The 23,895-nt window shown below is 42.5% G+C and overlaps 1 protein-coding gene across 1 annotated transcript; it reads left to right on the top strand.

The window, feature by feature from the left end:
* Positions 1-2,297, top strand: c1ql2 (complement component 1, q subcomponent-like 2). Its single transcript, XM_028591815.1, has 2 exons — positions 1-906; positions 1,266-2,297. The coding sequence occupies exons 1-2, from the start codon at positions 325-327 to the stop codon at positions 1,443-1,445; spliced, it is 762 nt and encodes a 253-aa protein (XP_028447616.1). The 5' UTR covers positions 1-324; the 3' UTR covers positions 1,446-2,297.
* The last annotated feature ends 21,598 nt before the right edge of the window (positions 2,298-23,895 follow it).

Genomic DNA, 23,895 nt, shown 5'->3' on the forward strand with positions numbered 1-23,895 from the left:
CGCTGGGAGCATCCTTCTGCTCGGAGATCCGCCGCGTCCAGCCATGCCAGAACGAATATTTCCCCTGTCAACTGTGTGACGCCAAGTGACACTGGCACCGCGCTAAACGCTGCAGGGTGGAACTGGGCTTAAGGGTTACATCGCGTTTGTTTCTCTCTCTTTGGGTTGAGTGACTCCTTTTTGGTCCAGTCTCTGTTTTTTTCCCGTGGTTTTTAGCCCTTACTACCTTCCACCATTACGTCTCAAAGCAAAACGGACTTTTTAGCGCTCGCTTCTCGGACTTTCCAGAGGAAGAGAATCGTCGCCGCTGTGGTTGGCGTCGTCATGGTTTTGGCACTCATCATCGCCATTCCCCTGCTGGTCCAAACTTCCAGAACCGATGCGCACTACGAGATGATGGGCACCTGTCGGATGATCTGTGACCCGTACAACCCCAAACCGAGCGCCACGGCTCTGGAGGTCATGCAGGAGCTGAGCGCAGTCCCTTCTCCGGCCTTTGTTCAAGGGACTAAAGGCGAGCCGGGTCGGCCGGGGAAACCCGGGCCGAGGGGGCCGCCAGGCGAACCGGGGCCACCAGGTCCGAGAGGGCCTCCGGGGGACCGAGGAGATTCTGAAAAGACGGGGCATCCCAGGGTAGTGGGCACAGCGCAGACCGACACCAGTGGAGAGCTCGGCTCTGCTATCGGCGGGGCAAAGATAGCGTTTTATGTGGGTCTAAAAAATCCACACGAGGGATACGAAGTGTTAAGGTTCGACGACGTGGTCACGAACCTGGGGAACCACTATGACCCGACAACCGGCAAGTTCACATGCCAAGTGGCTGGGATTTACTACTTCACCTATCATGTGCTGATGCGCGGAGGAGACGGGACAAGCATGTGGGCCGACTTGTGCAAAAACGGACAGGTAGGCTAAATAATAATGTTGTGTTTTAAACCGTGCGGTATGTACGTGCTGATTAAACACATTCATTAAAGTTCTTGCCTTGTGTGTGAATCAGCTCTCCATTGCGCAAAGGATAGGCAGATGCAGAGCGCACGCAAAGTAATCTAAAGTCCACGACTGTGGTCTGGATGTTGGTTCTTTATTTTATCCCGTTTTGATACGTCTGTATATACATGCTAAATGCTCGGTTTGTGGAGAACTGTGCCATAAATGCCATAAGTGCGCGCACTTGTGTTCGGACGGTCCTGCTGTAAATGAACGTAGCGTCTGCCTGCAGGAGGGGCATATACTCAATGCTCTCTCTCTCTCTTCATTTGCAGGTCCGAGCCAGCGCCATAGCGCAGGACGCCGACCAGAACTACGACTACGCCAGCAACAGCGTCGTCCTGCATCTGGACTCCGGAGACGAGATTTATGTCAAACTGGACGGCGGCAAGGCGCACGGCGGAAACAACAACAAATACAGCACATTTTCCGGCTTCCTTTTGTACCCGGACTGAAATGGGATAATCGCAGCACTCCATCCTATAACTGCCATGACAGAAATTACACCTCAGTTCGATCTAATCAACCATGTTGATCAGTCCGACAAGAGGAAGAAGACGCCACCGCGCAACGAAGTACTGACGTCTCATATTCAGACTTCAAATCTATCCATTCTCACAGACTATATATACGAGATCATTATAATTCCACTTATTTTCACAATAGTTTCACATGCTTTGCGGATTTATTTTGAGCAGAAAGCAGCATATCTCTCCACGATGGCATGTTAAAGGACCCTTCTGAAACGGATTGCTCTGCTTTGGAAATAAGTGAAATTATTATGATATATTTAAATAGTTATTAATAAATATAATAAGAGAGATTGCTACGGATGAACGGCCTTTACCAGATGGATTCAGTCTATATTTGCAGTGCAGGTGTTCTGTGCATTCTGTGGAGTTGAGGTTATTCATTGACCTGAACAGGGGTCCCCCTCCCCATACAGAGGACATTGCTGTGTGACGTGATGCTATTTTTGCTTGAAAGTGTCTCACAAAGACAGTCCATACATATGTACGCACTTATGTATATATTTATTTAAAAAGAAATGGAAATCAGTGGACCTATATAAGCTGTATAGCCTCAATTTAACTGTCCATACAGTGTTGCAAACATGTTTCTATATGTCTTCGTATTCCAGTATACACGTTGGTCAATAATTTCAATAAATGATTATGTTTTCTCAGTTGCTCTGGGAGTCGGCTGTCAGTAAGACCACGACGTAGTCCGAATGGAAACAGAGGCCAAATGTTTCTAGTGATCAGAAGGAATCTGATGTACAGCAGGATGTAGGTTGGACTTAAAAGATTTTCATATAGCGAGCCCACAGGCAAATCATTCTGCACAAAATGTCATTTCACAGCGTTTTTACCTCTGACTTCATTTTTGATCTCAGAATCCATGTGTGTGACATATAGCTGTGAAATGTAACTAAGTATATAAACTTGCACTTATACTTTCCATATATTTCCATTTTTTTTGTATACTGCATTGTATTTCAGAGGGAATTATTGTCCTTTTGACTCTAATACTTTTAATTTAATTTGTAAGACAGTGAACACATGATGAAGTACAACACATTGTTCAACAAAACTAAACTGTATTCTTATTCATCACATACATACAGTTCAATGTAGTGAAATCCAATTACTGCATTTGAACCCATCCTAAATATTAGGAGAAGTGAACAGCTATACATACAGCATCCGGGGAGCAACATGGGGTTCAGTGTATTGTTCGGGGACACTTTTATATGTGGTAGAAGGAGTCTGGGATTAAACCTCCAACCTTGTTGTTGAGGGGCAACCCCCTCTACCTCCGAGCCACAAGCCACGCCTAGAAGACTAAACCAGTAGTTCCCCAAACTCTCTGGCTTGTAATGGCTTACAAAAAAATGTGTCTTGTTGCGTTTTTTTGTCATGTTTCAGATTTCTATGAGTTGTTAGCAGTTCCACCAAAAGTGAAAAGTAAACCTCTCAGATAGTTTTATTTAAATAACTGTTTGATGCTCAAAGATAAGACGTAGAATTATCAAATATTTTATCAAAAAAGCAAAGATTAGAAAGACTACAAATTTGTTGCAGAACTTTGTTTAGTCTTATTTCCTCATAATTTATCTTTCAGCTCTTCCTAATATTGTGACCCTTTGGAGAGGCCCGACCCTGATGTTGGGAACCACTGGACTACCACTAGCTAACTGTGAAAAAAAAACTAGTCCAACCTCAAGCAGCTACAACAGTAACATGTTAGTCAATCACTGATGCATTACTATTAACAATCCAACAATATAATAAATCATTCACAGGAGACATTTTACCGCATAAAGGTAGCCTACTTTTATTTTCAATGCATTACCATGAACGGGTTCTTGTGCTATCCTACGAAAACTTACGCACAACAATTCATATGATGTCCTACAAAATAGGTGACCTGGCGACCGGTCACATGACAGCTACGTTTAGCCGTCATTGCAGTTCAATTCAGTCAAGAAAAAGTTACTGGGAGACTACAGAGCACCGTGAGCTGCAAGTCATTTCAGTAAATGTGTAGTCTGGGAAAACCCTGACGAACTTCCAGCAAATTGGAGATTTGCTCTGCGAGTCTGGCCAAGAGCCCATTCAAGCCCATTTCCAATTTTTCCAAATCGAGTCACCAATCCCAACCGTTGAGGCGGGCTTCACACGATGATGATAGCGCAGCGACGGCGAGCAGCTTTTTGTTTACATTCAACATGGCGGCCACCAAAGCGCAGCAACCCGTTGATGCTGCTGTCGCTGCTACGTCACCCAGATCGTTGGTCTGATTGGTTGAAGGATTATCCAATGAGCCCAGAGGCTTTTGAGTGGCGTCCATTGGTGATGCCCCTTTGGAAATGGGCTGTGAATGAACCTTCCCCAGAACCACTCTCAGTTACAACTGAGAAGGGTCTGGTGTCAACCAGGCTAGTAAATATGTGGAATGAGAACAACCTATTACTTTTGATGCTTTGCAAACTACAGTTTTCCTATAATACTTCTATACTTTTTATGTATAGTTTGAATGGAGGACTTTTACTTCTAGAGTCCTGCCAGGAAAAGTCCATTGTTGAGTAGGCTATGTTTATATTGTACTTCTTTTACCACTAGAGACACAAAGAAAGAGAGACAATAAGACAGAGAGAAAGAGAGTGAGAGAGAGAGAGACCTTGCCTGCAAGGGTCCCCACCCACCAGTATGCATTTAGTTTGTGTGTGTGTGTGTGTGTGTGTGTGTGTGTGTGTGTGTGAGACACAGACAGGTGGCCCTGTCACTGCCACACAGCTCTTTATGCATATCTTGTGGTTGACAGTGATCCATTCCTGCTCTGATAAATGTTAAGCTAATGTTTTGTCTGCCTCATGCTTTATGAGTGTCCCATTAATTAAAGTCAACAGCTCAGCACGTCACACTACATTCAGGACGATTGGGGACACCAAATCGCACACGCAATTCAGATCGTTAAGGCATAAAGCACCACATCCTGCAGATAAACGCAGCGATACCTCTCATATAATTTAACTACATGTTGCGTCAAAACAGACCGCAACAACTGTGATTGGTCTGCTTGGCCGTGGCTTGGTAGCGTTGGATTTCCCCCTACTCATTTCCCCCTACTCATTTCCAGGTTCTGTTTTCTCACAGACACTTTGTTTCTCCCATTACACCTCTAGAGTCGGTCCTCGCTTCGAAGATAATCCCCGTCACTCTCTCCCTTGCTCTACCACACACTCCCCAGCATACACACATGCCGGCCCTGCTATTCTCTTAAAGAGATCGACGCACACACCAACAATTATAAACTTCAGACCACCTCTGTGTGGATCCTCTGCTGAGGCATAAATCCCGCTACAGCCTCTGTGTACTCATCCAGACTGTTAGTAACATTCCTGAAAACATCTGTACAGTCTAATCATTGAATAATCAAATAGTCAACTATTCGGGGTCAGCCCTACAAGATTTAGGTCTGAATATAAATATATCCAAGTAACACGTAATGATCATATCATGCTCATCATTTGATCAAATTCAGGCACTGAACATAATGCACAGCAGACTATAGGACAGGGGAATATTTTCTTGAAATATTGTGACTTTATTCTCCTTAAATTACTTAATATTCTCGTAATATTACAACTTTTATACTGCAAATATTACAATATATATATATATATATATATATATATATATATATATATATATATATATATTATTTTGAATGTGCGGAAAGTTTTAAACAGAAAAAGCAAATAAAGTCCAGGAGATTATAAATGAATTCAAATGAATTAATGTATCATTGATGTGAACAGGTGTGCCTACATGTGTGTTGACTTAGCAGAGAAGAATAACAATACATGAGAAAAGTTGATCTACATTATTACAACAAATTCACCAGAACGAGGCAGTGTTAAATGCTCAAATGTTCTGTTCTGTGTCCCCACGACTGTGGAAATCTCTGCCTTTGGGTAGCAAGGCCAGCTGTCATTAGGCCAGTTTTTTTGTGTCATCTCACCACGGATTTAAACTGTCAAACTTTGGGCCACTAGTCTGCTTCTCTAACCTCTGGGCTACCAACTGCTCAATTTGCCAACCCATTATTTCTACCAGCCCTGATTTTCTGCCTAATTTCTGCTACATGTGTGTGTTACCTGTCTGGCCTGCTCCTCTGGACTTGTTTGCTTGTTTGGACTACCTTCTTGTGCCTGACTGTGCAATCCTGTTAATTTGAACATTGGTTTAATAAATTATTACTAATGCCATGTACACACATCCGTGACACTTTTTAGTTTAGTTGCATACCAATTTGCATAACAAAGAGGACACTTGCATGTAATCTGGAACTGTCTATACCAGTGATGATTTATTGATTTGTCTTACTTTGAATTTTTAGGACTGACATTTCGATGTACAACTGCCTTTCCCTGATATAACTGCAAATAAAAAAAAGAAATATATTCTGCAGAAAGCCATATGAGGAAGCAACTACAATCTCTTCATAATGGTTACTTTTACTATAATTGCCACGGTTCATCATGTCATTTTATTATATCCACTGTTATAATTATTATGAGTCATATTTCTTTATCTCTCCCTCCCTCTCTCTCTCTCTCTCTCGCTCTCTCTCGCTCTCCCAACTGGTTGAGCCAGATGGCCGCCCAATAAGAGTCAAAGTCTGCCTGAGGTTTCTGCCTGTTTTCTTGCCAATGTCGCACCGAATGCATGCTCTTGGGGGAATGGAAGTGTTTAAACAAACTATCAGAGCTATAGGGCAGCCTCCCTAAACTCCAGAAGAGAATAACACAAAGTTGGAGGATCAGTAAGACAACCTCTAGTCACAGCATGTGCTCTGCAGCCTCTTGACAGGCTGGGTGAGGCAGCAGATTCTCCTCCAGGTGCACTGTGGATTCACACAACATGCCTTGGCAGGAAAAGTTATGAATGAGTTTTCCAAATAGATCAAGATACTTGTTAAAGTTGAATTATTGTTAGGTGAGGATGACGTCAGAAGTGTAAACATCAGTCAATCATTGCCCCTGTTCCAAAAAAAACCCAGCTTAGCTGTTTTTTTAAAGATTTTTTTACTTTCCCACCTTTAATTTGACAGGACAGCTAGGTGGGAAAGGGGAGATAGAGGGGAAAGACATTAAGGAAATCATCAGAGGTCGGATTTGAGCCCTGGACCTCTGCATTTAGGCATAAACCTTTCAGTATACGTGCACGTATACTGAGAGGTTTATGCTTCAATGCAGAGATCCAGGGCTCAAAGGTACCCATTGAACCAACCCGGCCACCCAGCTTAGCTGTTTAAATGACTACCGCCCCTTAGCACTTACATCTGTGGTGATGAAGTGATTTGAGAAGATGATTAAAAGATGAATCACATCCTCCTTACCTGCAACCCTAGACCCCTCACAATTTGCATATCGTCCCAACAGATCCACAGACGACGCCATAGCCCACATTTGTATATCTCTTTAGCTGTTTCCTGTGACAAACATTACAATTTCTTTTTTTTTATGATCAATTTTTTATTATTTTAATATTTTTGAACATAGAACCTACAGAACAAACAACTAAACAAAATCCAGCGTTGAGCTATCATTTTCTTGGTTGCAGTTGAGCCGGCTAGCCAAATTTTCATCTCTCTCCCAAGTTGGTGTAATTAAGAGTTGTCATTCAGTAACAAAACAATCGGGTCAGTAGGAAGTCAACATCCTCTCACATCAGATATGGTTGATGTTGTTTTATTCCAGAACTCATGCACCTGTTCACACTCCCAGACCATGTGCAGGAAAGTTCCAGTTTGACACATTAAAATTTCTGAGGTCCACAACAACCTCTTCAAATTTCAGTTTCCATCTATTACTCTCCTAAGCTTCAGTCTTTAATATATCTACTCTGTTATGCTGTAATGCTGCTAATTCCATATCATTCAAGACTTTTTGCATTTCCCTACTGAAATGATCTCAGTATTAGTGGGTAGCCTCTGTTGCTGCCCTGTTAGCTTAGCTCTGAGCCTACTATCTTAGCCTACTGTACCCACAGCTAACGCAACCTTCCTTACTGTGTCATTATGGTATGTTACCTTAGGTGTCACCTTGATGGCTGGCTCGATAAAGTAGTGAGCATGGGAAAATAGCTGTCTGTTCACCCTTTACAACTCATGATTTTTTTTCTGCAGAAAAAATAGATTATATACAGAATTAGAACCTCATCTTCAGTTATTTCAGATTGAGATATAGGACCTACATGCAGATGTCAGAGTGAGGAGGCTGCCCATGACAGGCGCCCCAAGAAGTTGGGGGATTAGTGCCTTGCTCAAGGGCACACCGGCAGAGCTCAGGAGGTGAAATGGCATTTCTCCAGCTACCAGTCCATGCTCCGTACTTTGTCTGCATGGGGACTTGAACTGGTGACCCCCCGGTTCCCAAGCCAAGTCCCCTAGGGACTGAGTTACTGCCTCCTACCTGATAGAGCCAAAGTTAGTCTTGCATTGCCAGACATTTCTCCACAGCGCTGCGGAGGAGGGTCTGGCTAGTCCACACAGCATTCCGGGATGGGAGAAAAACTCTAAACACTCTAAAAAATAAAACATTTGATCAACAAAAAAAAACATGTTAACGTTTTCCACTAGAATTTTTAAGTTAAGACTGCTGGCAGAATTACATTAATTCAACGCAATGTTTTGAGTATGGTGAATTACCTTTTAGGCCACAATAAAACACATTTCTAAGTAACATGAACTTAATAATTGTCAACATGAATGCAAGTATTTAAGTTAATTCAACATAATGTTTTAAGTTAGGTGAAGAAGCTTTTTGGACACAATAAAACACATTTTTAAGTAACACGAACTTAACAATTGTCAACATGAATGCAAGTATTTAAGTTGATCCAACATAATGTTTTAAGTTACGTGAAGAAGCTTTTTGGCCACAATAAAACACATTTCTAAGTAACATGAACTCATGAGTTCAGTTGAGAGTTGTGAGTTTTGAGCAACTTAGCCTCCTAGGAAATACAGGCTTGTGATGCAATGTCTTAAAGAGTTAGAGATTTTTGATGGGACAATAAGGACTTCAGAGAGGACTTCAATTTTTAAATATAAACAGACACCATTAAAGGTATAGTGGTAGTAGATTTTCTTTTTCCGGGTGGATCATCAAGACTATTGGTCCTCCTGGTTGTCAATCATACTGGTGATATGTTTACGTACGGCCCTAGGACGTGCACGTCCCTAGCTTTCAGGTGCATATGTGTGGTGAGCTTGAGCTACGGTTTCAGCCATTCATTGAAGCATTGAAGCTTTTGGGAGAATATTTCACACACTGGCGTGCGCTAAAAGCACAGGTTGGGCTTCCCACTGATGCCTCAGTCGTGAAGTTTCTACTCCACAGGTAAAGTTTGGCTATTTGGAGAAATCCATTTAAAATCACTGCTAGTAAAAGTTGATGTAAGCTATGATTAGCGATGCTAGCCCTGGCACAAGTCACGCACCGCGCACACACGGTACACATCTCAATTTGTGAAAAAGTGCAAATCTTCTTTTGGAAAGTAGGCTTGTATGAGCCATGCCGACAGCAACTTGTAAACAGTGCACTCTCGTGCACACGTTTAATAGGCGTTCCCTCTCGGGAGCAGGCAGAGTGTTGCACATGTGCATTTTTTCAAAAAGTACAGAGGGCGGTTCTTTTCTAAAATTCGGGAAAATCCTCCACAATACCTTTAATGATCAGACTTTTTTCAAAATGATATTCAGGATTACCATGTGCTGTGTCTGCTCTTCTGTCATGACCTTGATAAAAATTCAAATGATTACAACACAATCTGAGGAAGATGAGGATGGTGTGTGCGTTTGTTTGAGGGTGCCTGAGGGAAAACAGCAAGAAGATGACAAATACCTTCTGAAAGGTTGCTAGGAGTATTTAGAGGCATGAGGGGGATTTCAAAACCTGGCAACCGGACAGTAGCTAAGAGTGCTCAAAAATAAAAAGAAATTCAGACAGTAATATTCATATTAATTAGAACCATTTATTAAAATTAACAGTAGCACTAAATCCTTAAAAGTGCAAACAGCAGCATTTGTAGGCTACATTCTCCTAAGACACAAAACATGTTCTCAGAAGCTTTATGAGGAGGTACAGTGTTATAAAATTAAGTAAAACCCTGTGCATGAATCACCATCCTTTGACTTGTACACATGAAAATGATCCAAAACAAAAGTTCCAGGCACTAATTTCAACATCAAATGAGCAAAGCTTCTTTCAATCAACTTTGACAGTACTCACATCATCATCTCTTCTCTCATCAATCAGACTGCTCACTGGGTCTCTTTGCTCTGGGTCGCAAATTTACAGATTTTGCAAGGCCAGTCCATATTTGATGTTTCTGTTCCATTCCGTGCTTCTTCACACTGACTACATCTCAACTTGAACCCCTTGGTCCACGACACCAGGATACCAGGAAAAGATTAAGGCTAAAATTTTTTGTCCTTGCAAGGCATACAGCAAAGTGACTGAAGACCTAAGTAGGGAGATAAAGTAAGTAGAATTATTAGAAACTTGTAATGCCCGGTGGAAGGGTGGCCCACCAGTGGCCAAGTGTGTTTTTTGTGATAGGAGCCAATCTTAAAGCAAGCCTTGTAATGCTGGTTAAGATAAATTATAACAAGATATAATATTTATAAGGAATTATGTATATTGGAGAGACGCTGAATGAAGCCGTTTACACAGATAAACCCCAGGCAAAGTCCAGCCTATAGTTGAAATGGATTAATTTGCTGAACAAATAGTGGTCAGCAACAGGCCAAATCAACAAGCAAAAATGGAGGCCTAGCCTCTTAGCAAGCAGTGGCAATTACCGCTCCGGTTAGCCTGTAGGCTAGCTTTGTTTATAAACTACAAGTAGCTAGCCACCTCATTTACTTTCGCTAGCTGACTAACAAACTAGCGCACAAATAGGTTGTGTGTTAGCGAGTTATATTTTGTATTTCTACTCATCTGAATCATAGTCTAATCATGTCTAGCTAACATTAGCTACTTGTAATTTATAAACGTAGCTAGCCTACATGCTAACCGGAGCGGTGGCTAATGGGTAATCCCATATTAAGTTAGCTTGCCAAGACGTTTTCCCTGGCTACCTGGCCACCTATTACTCCTGCATTTAGCTAAGCCTACTCAATCAGGGATAGGCTACAGCTACTAGCTAATTTTACCTCGTCACACAGAGTGTACTATCAACACTGCTCAAATTCGGACTTCCAGATATCGGTATTCGGTTACAGTAGGCTATCACAAACAGAATCCTGAGCGAATGCAAATATGTGTAATTAGCTAAGCATAAAATTACTTACCATTCATCACATTACACTTCAATGAGTTTCAGCTGTGGCCCTGTGGTCACTCGTCTGGCCTTGAAAATGCCCGCACATGCAGGAGAGAGAAACTGTGGGCCGTTGACACGTCATCAAATTGTATTTTACATTAACAGAACTTAAAATTAAATAATTTTTTGATTAACTGAAAATGTTAAGCTCTGACAAGTCGTGATAGTGTATTGAATCAATAGGCATAATTTGTGTGTCATCCAAGCTCAATAAAATAACAATTAAAAGTAAAAAGTCTAACAGTATCTCAGAACTTGATTTTTTATTTCACAACAATATATATATTTAAGTAATGACTAAAGGTCCCCTGAATTAGTTTTTAGAGTGTAGTTTATTGCCATTTCTTTAAGCCAATCACAATCGTCATGGGCGGCGTTAAGTGCCAGACAGAGCCACGGTGCCGCTGCAAAATAGCCTCGGGAAGGAACTTGTTTTGGTGGAACGTGTGTCCATTCAAAAGTTGTTTTAGTCGTACAACAGATAACTCAGATTGGACAGATAGTCTGGATTTAGCCTGCAGAGACCAGAATCGACGAGAGTTTAAAATGCCAACACAAAGAAAGAGGAAGGTAACTAACATCTGGCCAAAAAGGACATCCGGTGTCAAAACATTTGATTAATGACAAATGATCGTTGTAAAATGTCTGACAACAAATGTGTTGTTTTATTGTTTTACAGTTTGTTTAAGTGCACTATATCTGCTCGTAGCTCGAGATTCAGATTTGTTAAAGGTCCTTTGACAGCTGCTTTTTGGATGCTTTTATATAGGCCTTAGTGGTCCCCTAATACTGTATCTGAAGTCTCTTTTATATAGGCCTTAGTGGTCCCCTAATACTGTATCTGAAGTCTCTTTTATATAGACCTCAGTGGTGCTTTGCTTGTTTTCAAGCCATGATGTCTCTCTCTTTCTCATGGGCGGGCCAAATTCTCTGGGCGGGCAAAGCTCCTTATGACCTCATGAGGAGAAGATTCCAGATCGGCCCATCTGAGCTTTCATTTTCTAAAAGGAAGAGCAGGATACCCAGGGCTCGGTTTACACCTATCACCATTTCTAGCCACTGGGGGACCATAGGTAGGCTAGGGGAACTCATTAATGTTAAAAAAACTCATAAAGTGAAATTTTCATGCCATGGGACCGTTGACATTCTCAGATTTGACACAATGCATCGTTAAAGACTCAGCCCACCTTTCCTTATTGATTAAAACTCAACAGGGCAAACATTGGACTTGCCACAGATGTAAATATCTAGAAAACCAGACTAGGTAAAACAAACCAGATTTATTGTGATAAAGGTTACCCCTTTAAAAGCACTTCACTCTGTGACTGAAGTGCCTTTTAACTGGGTGACATTTCACAAAACATACAAATCAGAGCTCTGAATCAAAGATAAACCCTCTGTGAGCCACTGCGGCAGAAATCTCCATTGGCAGCTGTCAGACTTCATCAGACATGCTCGATTGCTGTCACCCCTTCTCCGTCCTACAAGCATCTCTGCTAAATAAAAGGCAACAGGTTTTTATGGCACAACACAAAAAAATGCGCCAACGATATAGGACACAGTGGCTGGGATAAAACAACACTTTATTTGTTGCTTTCCAGCCTCTCTCATTTAGCCTGCTTTTAGAGGGGCCCCGGGCAGGCAGGTGGATGCTTTATGTGTCTGATTGACACTTGAGCCAGGGGTCTGACACAGATGCTAGATTTCTTCTGCACCAGCACTAATAAAACAACAAGACGCTCTTTGTCACTTCCAGAAACAAACAGAGGAGCTGGACGGCGCTGCTGGCGAACATTGGGCACCGCACGCTAACTTTTTCTGACAAGAGGCGACGGTTTAAAATAGGTATGTCTCTCAGAGAGCAAACAGAGGCAAAAAGAACACTTAGGGGAAACATTTCACTGCAAAGAAATCCAATATGCTCTGAGAGGAGGGGAAAAGACTCTGATGGCTCTTTACTACAGGAATAGTGTGTGGAGGGGTTTTGTTTCTTTGCATTTCTTCATGGAGGAGGACCAGGAAATGGGGGTGCTACATATACATGCTAATAGTAGTATCAAACAGACCTAGCCAGTTTGCTCAGTGTCTCTGAATTGACTAACCAATGAGTAGCTGTCCAAGAGTGGCCCTACTCCCTATTGTCCAGTAGCGTGGATGCCAGCTGAACTTAGGCCCGCCCCCAACACATTTGAGGTCGGGAAGTTCGGTCTGGACTTGATCCACTGTGGAGCAACTATGCGCGTATGCTCGAACCAGACCTGTTTGGACCAATCAAAGTGTCAGGGCGGGCTTTATACGATGATGGACAGATGATCAACAGTAACCTAATCAACCACGTCACCAAAGAGCACTTGGGTTGAATTTGTTTACAACAAAGGTGGCTGCCACTGGAGAATTGAGATGTGTAGATTCCGCCATCGTGTGTGTGCAGTTTTCTGTTGACAACTATGCGTCGCTCAACATATGTCACATACTCCGTTGCTCTGATTGGTTGTAGGTTTATCAAATTGAATGCAGAGGCATTTTCTTTCCTGGTTCGGTTGGAACAAGCCCCCATAATCACTCAGTGGAGCAGTATCAGACTCCTATTCTGACTAGACTCTGAGTAGGACCACGTCAGGCTAGTTGTCCAGCCTCAGGAAGGTTGGGGGGATTGATTTCTGTGACAAGAAGCTTCACCCATCTGCAGCCTACTGAGCTGCTGTGACGTGAAACCAGCAGCTCAGCTACGTGTTGCACTTTTTACGATCATGTTAAATAAAGTAAAAATAAATAAATGAAAAATCCACTTTAAAGGTCCAATATGTAATATTTGTACTGTAATAAATCCAAAAATGACACCAATGCCTCATCAGATATTAAGGAAACATGACAAATAATGCTAATTTCAGTATTTTTTCTTTTTGAAATTTACATTCCGTGACAGAATTTATGTTTATGTTTTGGTCTGTGTGTTGTTATCAACGGACCAGTTTGACAGGCAGGCCGGGTTGCCAGATATACCTGTAAAAACGTAAACCCAGCACGCTACAGCTGTAACGGTAGTACAGCCATGAAAGCAGCAAACAAACGAACAGGATCAACGGAGATAGATTCTACATGACATAAAAAAAAGAAAACAGCATGTTTATAACAGTTGCGTGACCAGAGACGTAACAACCCCCTGGTAAATATTGGAGATGTATTTGAAAGATGGAGACAGTTTCGATCCCAAAAGGACGCAGAGTTGGCTTATTTTCTCCTGAACAGGTAAGCATTAGCTTCATGCTAATTTATCACAGCTACTAGGGATGGGCATTTTTTGTCATTTCAACATTTGTGTACTCACATTGAATTATATAGAGTACCCGAGTTGGTTACTCGCAAAAACAATTGAGACATAGCCAGTAAAGTGATCCCGACTGGTCATGGCTAACGCCGCCATGCTAACCCTGCTAACTGTTAACGTTACCGGGGAGGACCAGGCAAGCAGCCCATGGCTGTTTACAGCGTGTAGCCTCTTCAGCGGCTGGAGCCGACAACGGTGAGTTATTTTAAAAAGAGAGGACTGTGAGTTTGCAGTGTGTTTAGCGATTGTTGCCGTAATTCTAAGCCAATGAAGTGTGTTCCGTCGGCAAGGTAGTGGTATTTTTAGCGTTTCGTATTGTAATTCTAAGCCGAGGAAGTGTGCCTGACTGGCGTGTGGAGAGGACAGTGAGGTTGTTGTGTTTTTAGCGGTTCATACTGTAATTTTAAGCCAAAAAAGTGTGTGTCAGTTGGTTACAGAGCTCCACGTGAGCACGGGCTTTTATGACTGTCAATATAGCCAGCATCTACCGTTAGCTACTCCGCTGTGCTGTGGAGTAATGTCGGGCTATGTGAGACTAGCATCTACCGTTAGCTACTCTGCTGTGCTGTGGAGTAATATCTGGCTATGTGAGAAAAGCGTCTAGCAACATTGTTGTGAATGCTGCTGTCTCAGCCTGGCAACCCTCGTGAACTTCGAGTCTGGGCAGGAGGGGGCGGGGGAAACGACTCTCCAGTATTTTGAATTGGTAGTGCAGTTACTATTTTAACCGCAAGCTGCCAGTATTACATACAATATTACATATTGCACCTTTAAACAATCTGCGGTATATAACATTTGTCCAGCATTAACTTATGAAAAAACAGTAAATATATAATAGAAAGAGGAATTAAAAATGTCAAATCAAATGTTACACTAACCATTCAACAAAATAATTTCACATTGGATTAATCGCGGTCTTGACTATTAACTAATCGCATTCTTTCATGATTTCTGTGCAACTTTTCATCTGATGATCATAAATGACCTGTAACAGGAAACAAGACTTACAGTAAAAAGAAGGCTATTTCTATATAGTTTTTATTATTGCCTTTGCCCAGGTCAGATTTTTCCCACAAAGTCACAAAATGATTTACGGCAGGTAGACGGCGCTACAGAGCACACATTCTGACGGGTCACAGATTTGGGTGTAACACCGGAAAAGCCTCTGTTAGCGTATCCAGCCAGGTAAAAGGTAGTAGGAGATTTCTTTATATAGGACCAATTGTATTCTAATTTTATTTTAGGAGTTATCTGATGTAGTTATGGCTGATACTTGGGCAGGACCATCACAGAAAAAAAGGAAATTAAACCCAGAACAACTAAAAGCTAAAAGGGAAAGTGAAAGACAACGGGTGAAATCCGAGTCACACTCGACACACTTTCAACAGATATATAAATCGAAGTTATTATTACATTCGTTACTACAAAAATCTCTTAATGCTTTGGCTTGTGACACAGTGACAGTGATACCAGGTTTAGCTCACGATACATCCAGGCTAAGTATGCAACAGTTGAAATGCAAAGATGCATCTGTAACATATTCTCTTATTGTGAATGAATGATTTTCTGTCAGAGCAAAACATTCATCGCGACCATATGACCTCCTGGATTTCACTCATTAGGCCGGATATCCGTTGCCTTGGGCTTCCTTTGTGTTGGCGTTCTAACCTCCGGTGGATTTGTGAGGACTATGGTTAACTGCTCCTCAGATCTCTGCAGGGCAAATCCAGACAGCTAGCTAGACTATCTGTCCAATCAGAGTTTTCTGTTGCACGACTAAAACTACTTTTAAACGTACACATGTTCCACCAAAACAAGTTCCTTCCCGAGGCCAAAATGAACAAAAGAATCCTTGTTGGAGCACCTAAGTCCCTTTACTGCTCTTGGTGCTCAATTCAAACCCCAGCAGACAAGCCCAGAAACCAGTATATAAAACCAGGGGGAACCTCTTCACATGCGGGTGAGTCAAGTTTTGTATTTTCTTTTTGACCTTGTGAAGTAACCGTCCCTTTCCATTTCTGCATCTTCTTAAAACAGAACAGAAATCAGCTCTAGCACCCCTGTCAAAGAGCTGATACATTATGGAAAGACTAAAAACGGCTTTGGGGAATTAAGGTGGGCGTATAGTTTTAACAGATCCAGTTTAAATGTAAAAATGTCTGAGTGATTGAAAGTGTAGGTGTGTGTACGTGCACAAGTGTGTAAGTATGACACAGAGAAGAAGAAAGGATTTATGGGAGGATTTGTAGATTTCTGTCTGTTCGATATATCAGACAGCACAACCCTTATCCGTTTGGGTTTTTAACCACTTAATAAGATAAGATAAAACTTTATTGACTGACGGTACACAGCTTGTTCTCTCTTTTTACAATTAGCATTGTGTTGCATGTGATTGGTGTGTAGGTGGGAGGTGCATCATGCCAGCCCTGTGGCGGAGTAAGGGGTACCGAGTACGGCGAGAGTACTGCCAGCGACTCTCTCTGACTGTATCAGGGGAATCCGCATGGAGAAGTCATCGTCAGAGTTTTCCAAGGCTCATCTCTGGGGAACATTAAAATTCATGAGCAATAGTTACCATATTAAACATGATCTCCATGAAATGCCATTGCTTTTTACTTCAGGTTACGATGCCACATTTCACTTACCTGCCGCATATAAAAGTCAAATGCCAGTGACTTTTCTTGTGTGACTTCCTTCCTGACATTTGGCAGAAAAAGTGAACCTGTTCAGAACCCAATTATGTTCCAAAGAATCTCTAAATGCACTCAATAAATCATTAGCAATCAGAAAAAATGATGTCCGTTGAAATAGTAGGGGAATCTGAACAGGTTAATGCCAGATATGGTGATAGCACTTAATGTTATTGTCCTGTCATAGATAAAGGCATTTTGTCCCCAGAGCACTGCAGCTGAGCCCACAACGGCTGTCTGTAGGCCGCAGGGCCAGTTTATATTTAAACAGCTCAGTTGCTGATTGCGTGTGCACTAACTGACACCGCACCAGTGTCACCCTCACTCTAACACTTACTTACTTACCTCTCATCTTTTACCGAAAACGTATATTAATCTAAATCACATTGCCATCACTCATTGTGTTTCTTTTAGGTCCTAAATGGTTGCTTTAGGGCTACAGAATATGTGTTACATCTTATGTATGAAATGACAAGGTGTAAACCATGTGAAAATGTTAAAGTGTTGAATAGTGATGAACCTATAGAGAAATATACCGTGAATCTGCAGCTCCCTTTAACTTTACAGAGCTTTATAGTGAGTTTCATCTTCGTTCACTCTCACAGCTCTCATTGCATTATATTCAGCAGCAGCAGTTTATTTTTTATTTATTTTTATTATTGTTTATAGAAAAAGCTCTAAAAAGCGACCGTACACTACCTAATGAACAGCTGACATCTTAAAATATGTGTCAATCTTGTGTTCACAACGTAATTCTGCAGCCCTCAAGTTGCCAGAAAAAGTTTTTGATGAGCGACCCTATAGAGGTTAACCACGTGACTTACTGTCGCGTAGTAGAGGACTTACCATACAGGCAGAAGAAGCTCGCAGGCAGTTTCGACTCACATTAGCTGTTTACGTTTAATTACTAATGTTAACTAGCATTTTAGTGATCAATAATGTTATCTCCTTACATATACCTACGCTCTCCGTCTCTGTAAGATTGGGAATGATTGAGATTTCTCTCAGCACAGCTACCAGAAGACTTCACACTTTTAGACACGTTGCTCACGTCACATCTACGTCTTCAAGCTCAGTTGGAGGCTGCTCAGTAACACTCAGCCAGCACCGGGAAAGTGACTTCTAATATCCTTCACTGGTCTCCATGGAAATCTACGGCGTCGCTTTGTCCATTAATTTGACTGTCTATGGATACAGCATTATCTGATGACTCCCAAAGACATGTCCTTTAAGCTGCATTCATTGTTTATTTTCTTCTTCTTGGCCAAATGGGGGAGGTAGAACAAGCTAAAAAAGAAAAACACTGACATATCACTACAAGATGCTTTATATAAATAATGTATTGAAGCACAAGGGAACAATACAGAGTATATCATTATTTTTCATTTAAAGGAACACGCTGACTTATTGGGACTTCAGCTTATTCACTGTAACCCCCAGAGTTAGACAAGTCGATACATACCCTTCTCATCTCTGTGCGTGCTGTAACGCTGCCTGACGCATTAGCTTAGCCCAGCACAGATCCTGCAGGTAACTGGTTCCAACTAGCCTACTGCTCCGAATAAGTGACAAAATAACGCCAACATGTTCCTATTTACATGTTGTGATTTGTATAGTCACAGCGTGTACAAATAACAAGGTCACATGACACACAGCCATCTTCTAACCATATATAAACTGGGAACTATATTCTCCGAAAGGCGAAGCAGTGCTACTTCTGCTACTTGGGTGGAGTGATATGCTTGCAGCACCTGAGAAGCCCAGAGCAGCTTTGCCCGAGGAAGCGTTCGGCGTTTCTTTAGATGGCTTAGTTTTCCTGTCCTTGACAGTTAATGACAGGCTGAGATCACGTTGGCTTGTATTTCCATATTTTTACTTTGAAAGAACTGAACCACCTCTCTTTCCAGCGAGTATTGTTCGCTCGTCTCGGCGTCCTCTCCTTTCTCTCCAATTGCAGAGCCGGCATAAGTCTGATGTCTTGTTGTAAGACTACTTATGATTAAATCATCCATCCGAGAGTATTTTGCCCCAGATCATCAATGCATTGCTCCAAATCACTAATTTGTTTGTCCTTCTCCCTGATTGCCAGTTTCAGCTCTCGTACTTCCTCCATTAGTCCCAGTAATTTGTAATGCTGGTTAACCACCTTGCTAATTTCACCAGACATGAAGTTAAGAGACTCTTTAATCTCTTGGCATTGTTTGTCTCAGCCAAGTGAACTCAAGAACCTCTGCTGTCGCCGCAGCCATGATTCTTCAGACTCTTGTTCCTCTTCAGTTAAAATTGTGACCTTGCCTTACAGTTTTCAACCTGACGGGATCTTTATCACTGTCTGTAATCCTGAAATAGATAGATTCTCCACATCCAGCAGCATTTCTTTTTCCAATTTATAAACCAGAAAATCCTTGTTAACTTGCCCGATGTAGGCGAACTCTAGTAGACCCAGAGACATATTAGAATTAGTATTGTTTGTGTCCACCTGCTGAATATAAGTCTGAATGAAACAGTGGCAAAAAACTGGACTCTCTAGGTCATCACTCATAGGCAGGCAGCAGGTCTGGAACCAGACCACACCTTGTCCAGACCCGGACCTATAACTGTTAAATGAGTGGGAATTACATTTTGACAGAGTGTTTCTATTTTACATTACATTACATAATGCAACGGTTCTTTCAAAATGCGGGGGTTGCACTTTTTTAAAACAAAAATGTAATATGGTGAATTATGTAATAGGGATGCAATGACAATACAACAATAGGATCTTCTTTAGACAATGTTTTTACCGATCATACAAGCCTCTCCCAGAAGCCGCCCCACCAAGTAGCTCGCTCGGCAATATACGTCCAGGTGATCCTTTTGTCAGTAAACAACAAAGATGTCCACAAGTCATTTTTTGCAAGTCCAAGTCAAGTCTCAAGTCTTTGAGCTTGAGTCCAAGTCAAGTCTCAAGTCTTTGAGGGGCAAGGTCAAGTCAAGTCCAAGTCAAGTCTCAAGTCTTTGAGCTTGAGTCCAAGTCAAGTCTCAAGTCTTTGAGCTCGAGTCCAAGTCAAGTCTCAAGTCTTTTGCCACGAGTCCAAGTCAAGTCTCAAGTCTTTGAGCTCGAGTCCAAGTCAAGTCCCAAGTCTTTTGCCACGAGTCCAAGTCAAGTCTCAAGTCTCTGGCCATCTGATGTGTCCCTAACACTGTATTGTTAAATCTTATGAATTCAAAGCATGTCCTGTAGCTACCATCTATACAGTACAGTATGGATAACTTTATGGGGTCTACTTAACACATCTAGCCCTTGGACCTGGTGAAATACTAACCTCTCTGTCACATCATATGGATACAACTATAAAGATACAATGTGCCTGTACCCAGCGCGAGGGAGACCGACTCAGAGGAGGAGAGGTTAGTGAGGCCAGCGTCTCCACGGCAGGGGATGGATCCGCTGCGCCACGCATGGATGAAATAATGAAATAGTAAATACAGTAACATAAATATGTGCAGAATTAAGACAGTCAAGACAGTGTTCACTTAATAGCCTACAAATCATCCACGTGATCAATTACGCATCGCATAAGTTTGCCCCCCCGACACAGCGTTTGTTCCTGGGGAGATAGATCTGTGTGTCCCGCCTCCTGTGCGCCATGGATGTCTTAGCCTCAGCGACTACTAACTATAAGATACTATTTGCCTGTTCCCAGCATTAGCACAACACTCTGCGATGGTTAGCTTGTTACCTGTGACGATATATGCTAAATGTAACGTTTCTTTCACATTAGCATGTGAGTGACTGACCTATTTAGGTTTTTAGATGCCTGATGAAGTCCGACGTTGTTGATCCGGCATCATTTATCTTGGTGCCACAGACTTTGCATGCAGCTGTTGGCTTACTGCCACTGTTTACAAAGTTGAAAGCAAAACTAATGACAAAAGGCACAACTCCGGGAGGACTTGGTGTCGCCATCGGCAATGCATTTTTTTATATGTGAGTGTGCGCACATAGGCGGATGCGTTACGTTGCACATTATGGCAAAGGCTAGAGGACATACAGCTCGTCATACGTTTCCACAACATATATGCGCCAATAAACGAAAATAGAAATACATGAATACATTTAGATTTAAAAAGCAATTATTGCATGAAAACAGGCTGTTGACGAGTCTCGAAGCTCGAGTCCGAGTCAAGTCTGAAGTCTTTTGGGTCGAGTCCGAGTCAAGTCTGAAGTCAGCTGTTTGTGCGACTCGAGTCCGAGTCTCAGACTCGAGTCCCCATCTCTGGTAAACAACCCAGTAAGCTGTGATCCCTTACATGACCTCCACAACTCTTTCAGGTCTTGGTCTGCTCTCTTGAATCTCCTAGCATTGTTTGAGTAAATAACTTGACACAGTCCTCGTCTTGCAATAAATCTCTTTAAAGCTAAGAGAAAACTTTCAGTAGTCTGCTCTGAAACTAACTCTACTGTAGATGTAGATGCAATGTATGCCCTCTTAGACTGACCACTCAATCTGACATACAAGGGTTCTGCAAAATCTACCCCAGTAACTTCAAATGGTGGGGACTCTGCAACTATATCTCTGGGTAATGGAGCTGTAACTTGCTTAGTTTCCTGCAAATATTACAATGTAACACCACCTGCTTTACAGCTGTCTACCCCATAAAACCCAGAATCTCTCCCTCATTTGCACTAGAGTATCTCTGACACCAGACTGCATCACTCTCTCATGACAGGACTGAACTAATAACTCAGAGTATCTGTGTTTTGTAGGCGGTACCCATGGGTGTTGTTCCCTGTAACTAAAACCAGAGGGCTGCAACCTGCCTCCTACACAAATGAGACCATTCTCATCTTGTTGAACGAGAGTATGTGAAAATCCAAAAAGCAATTAAAACTTATTTTCCTGCTTTTGAAATATTTTTGCTTTTTGAAATGTATTTGTATTAATCCACGGGACAGCTAAAACTATACTTCTGCTTTTGAAATATATCAGCTCAAGAACAGTGGAGACTGTGCTTCTGCTTTTGACATGAGTTAACCCAAAAACAGCTAAAATATATTTCTGCTCTTGAGACTATAATACTGCCTTTGATTTTGGTTTATGAGTGCTAATGTGCCTTTAGAAATATAATCATGCTAAGTTTTTGTGTTACTAACATGCTTAGAGACATTTTAGTGTGAGTTGCGGTGTAAAGTTGCCTATTTGACCCTGCAGTCGGAAAGAAGAAGTGTCTGCAAGAGGCTTTAGATGCATAAGTTGCTTTGTGTAACTGTCTGTCTGAACCTGCACAGCTGGAAAGAGGAAGTGCTGTTGGGGCCCTGTGTACAGGGGTGGGCTCTGAGTGCACATAAGAGGTGAAAAGGTTACTGCTCTGACCTTTTGATCAATGCAGTCGAACTGAGCCGTTAGATTCTATGTTAGATAGCAACATGCATATGTATAAAGGAAATATCGTCATATGAGATGGTTTTTACGTATATCCAACCTGATGCTTGCTTTAAGACTGTATTACCATGTAAGGTGAAACAAATGCGATAAAACACACCTCGCTGTGATGGGGGGTTGAACCCCAAGAAATGTACATATAAAAATGGGTGCTTTGCCGAAAAGCTCTCTCTCTCCCTTGGGCTCGTTTTCGTGTCTTAGAGCATTTTTTGAGTGATTGAACTCTGTTCATTTTTCCATTTATTTTGTTTGCTTGTTAACTTTTTGCTTTTTAAAAAGAAAATAATAAAACCACCTGTGTTCGTCTTGAGCAAGGTGACCCAAAAAACCTTGTGAGTCTTTTTTTTTTGCTCTTTTAGAAGACTTTCTTTCCTTTTTTTTTTTTTTTTTTCTTCCTTTTTGCCACTTGCCTGCGTGAGCGGGGACCCCCCCAAAGGTGAAGTGGTGGCCTCCTCTTTAACCGTGCGGTTTGCAGCAACCCCGGGGACCGACCTGACAAGCAGACCTTTGATTCTCCAGCTGAGCGGAAACCTCTGTGACCACGGCAGAGACAGCTGTCCGAGTGGGAGTAATCAATTGTAATTGTTTGGTTATAAAGATCTTCTGTGTGCTGTATACTTCACCTACGGGAGACATCTAGGTTGTCAATCAAAAGCCTCTTGTCTCATCCTCGGGTTTCCACTGTAGCGAGAACCCGCCAGTGCGGGGGTGTGTGTGTCTCTTTAAAAATAATCTAAGAACCATAGGGAAGTCCATCCATCCATCCATCTTCGTCCGCTTATCCGGTGTCGGGTCGCGGGGGGAGCAGCTCCAGCAGGGGACCCCAAACTTCCCTTTCCCGAGCAACATTAACCAGCTCCGACTGGGGGATCCCGAGGCGTTCCCAGGCCAGGTTGGAGATATAATCCCTCCACCTAGTCCTGGGTCTTCCCGAGGCCTCCTCCCAGCTGGGCGTGCCTGGAACACCTCCCCTAGGGAGGCGCCCAGGGGCATCCTTACCAGATGCCCGAACCACCTCAACTGGCTCCTTTCGACGCAAAGGAGCAGCGGCTCTCCTCCGCTCCCTCACGGATGACTGAGCTTCTCACCCTATCTCTAAGGGAGACGCCAGCCACCCTCCTGAGGAAACCCATTTCAGCCGCTTGTACCCTGGATCTCGTTCTTTCGGTCATGACCCAGCCTTCATGACCATAGGTGAGGGTAGGAACGAAAACTGACCGGTAGATCGAGAGCTTTGCCTTCTGGCTAAGCTCTCTTTTTTCTACACAACGGTGCGATAGATTGAATGTAATACCGCACCCGCTGCGCCGATTCTCCGACCAATCTCCCGCTCCATTGTCCCCTCACTCGCGAACACAACCCCAAGGTACTTGAACTCCTTCACTTGGGGTAAGGACTCATTCCCTACCTGGAGAAGGCATTCCATCGGTTTCCTGCTGAGAACCATGGCCTCAGATTTAGAGGTGCTGATCCTCATCCCAACCGCTTCACACTCGGTTGCGAACCGATCCAGTGAGTGCTGAAGGTCGCAGGCCGATGATGCCATCAGGACCACATCATCT

Source organism: Perca flavescens, chromosome 11 (genome assembly GCF_004354835.1).
Source record: "Perca flavescens isolate YP-PL-M2 chromosome 11, PFLA_1.0, whole genome shotgun sequence".
NCBI lineage: Eukaryota > Metazoa > Chordata > Actinopteri > Perciformes > Percidae > Perca > Perca flavescens.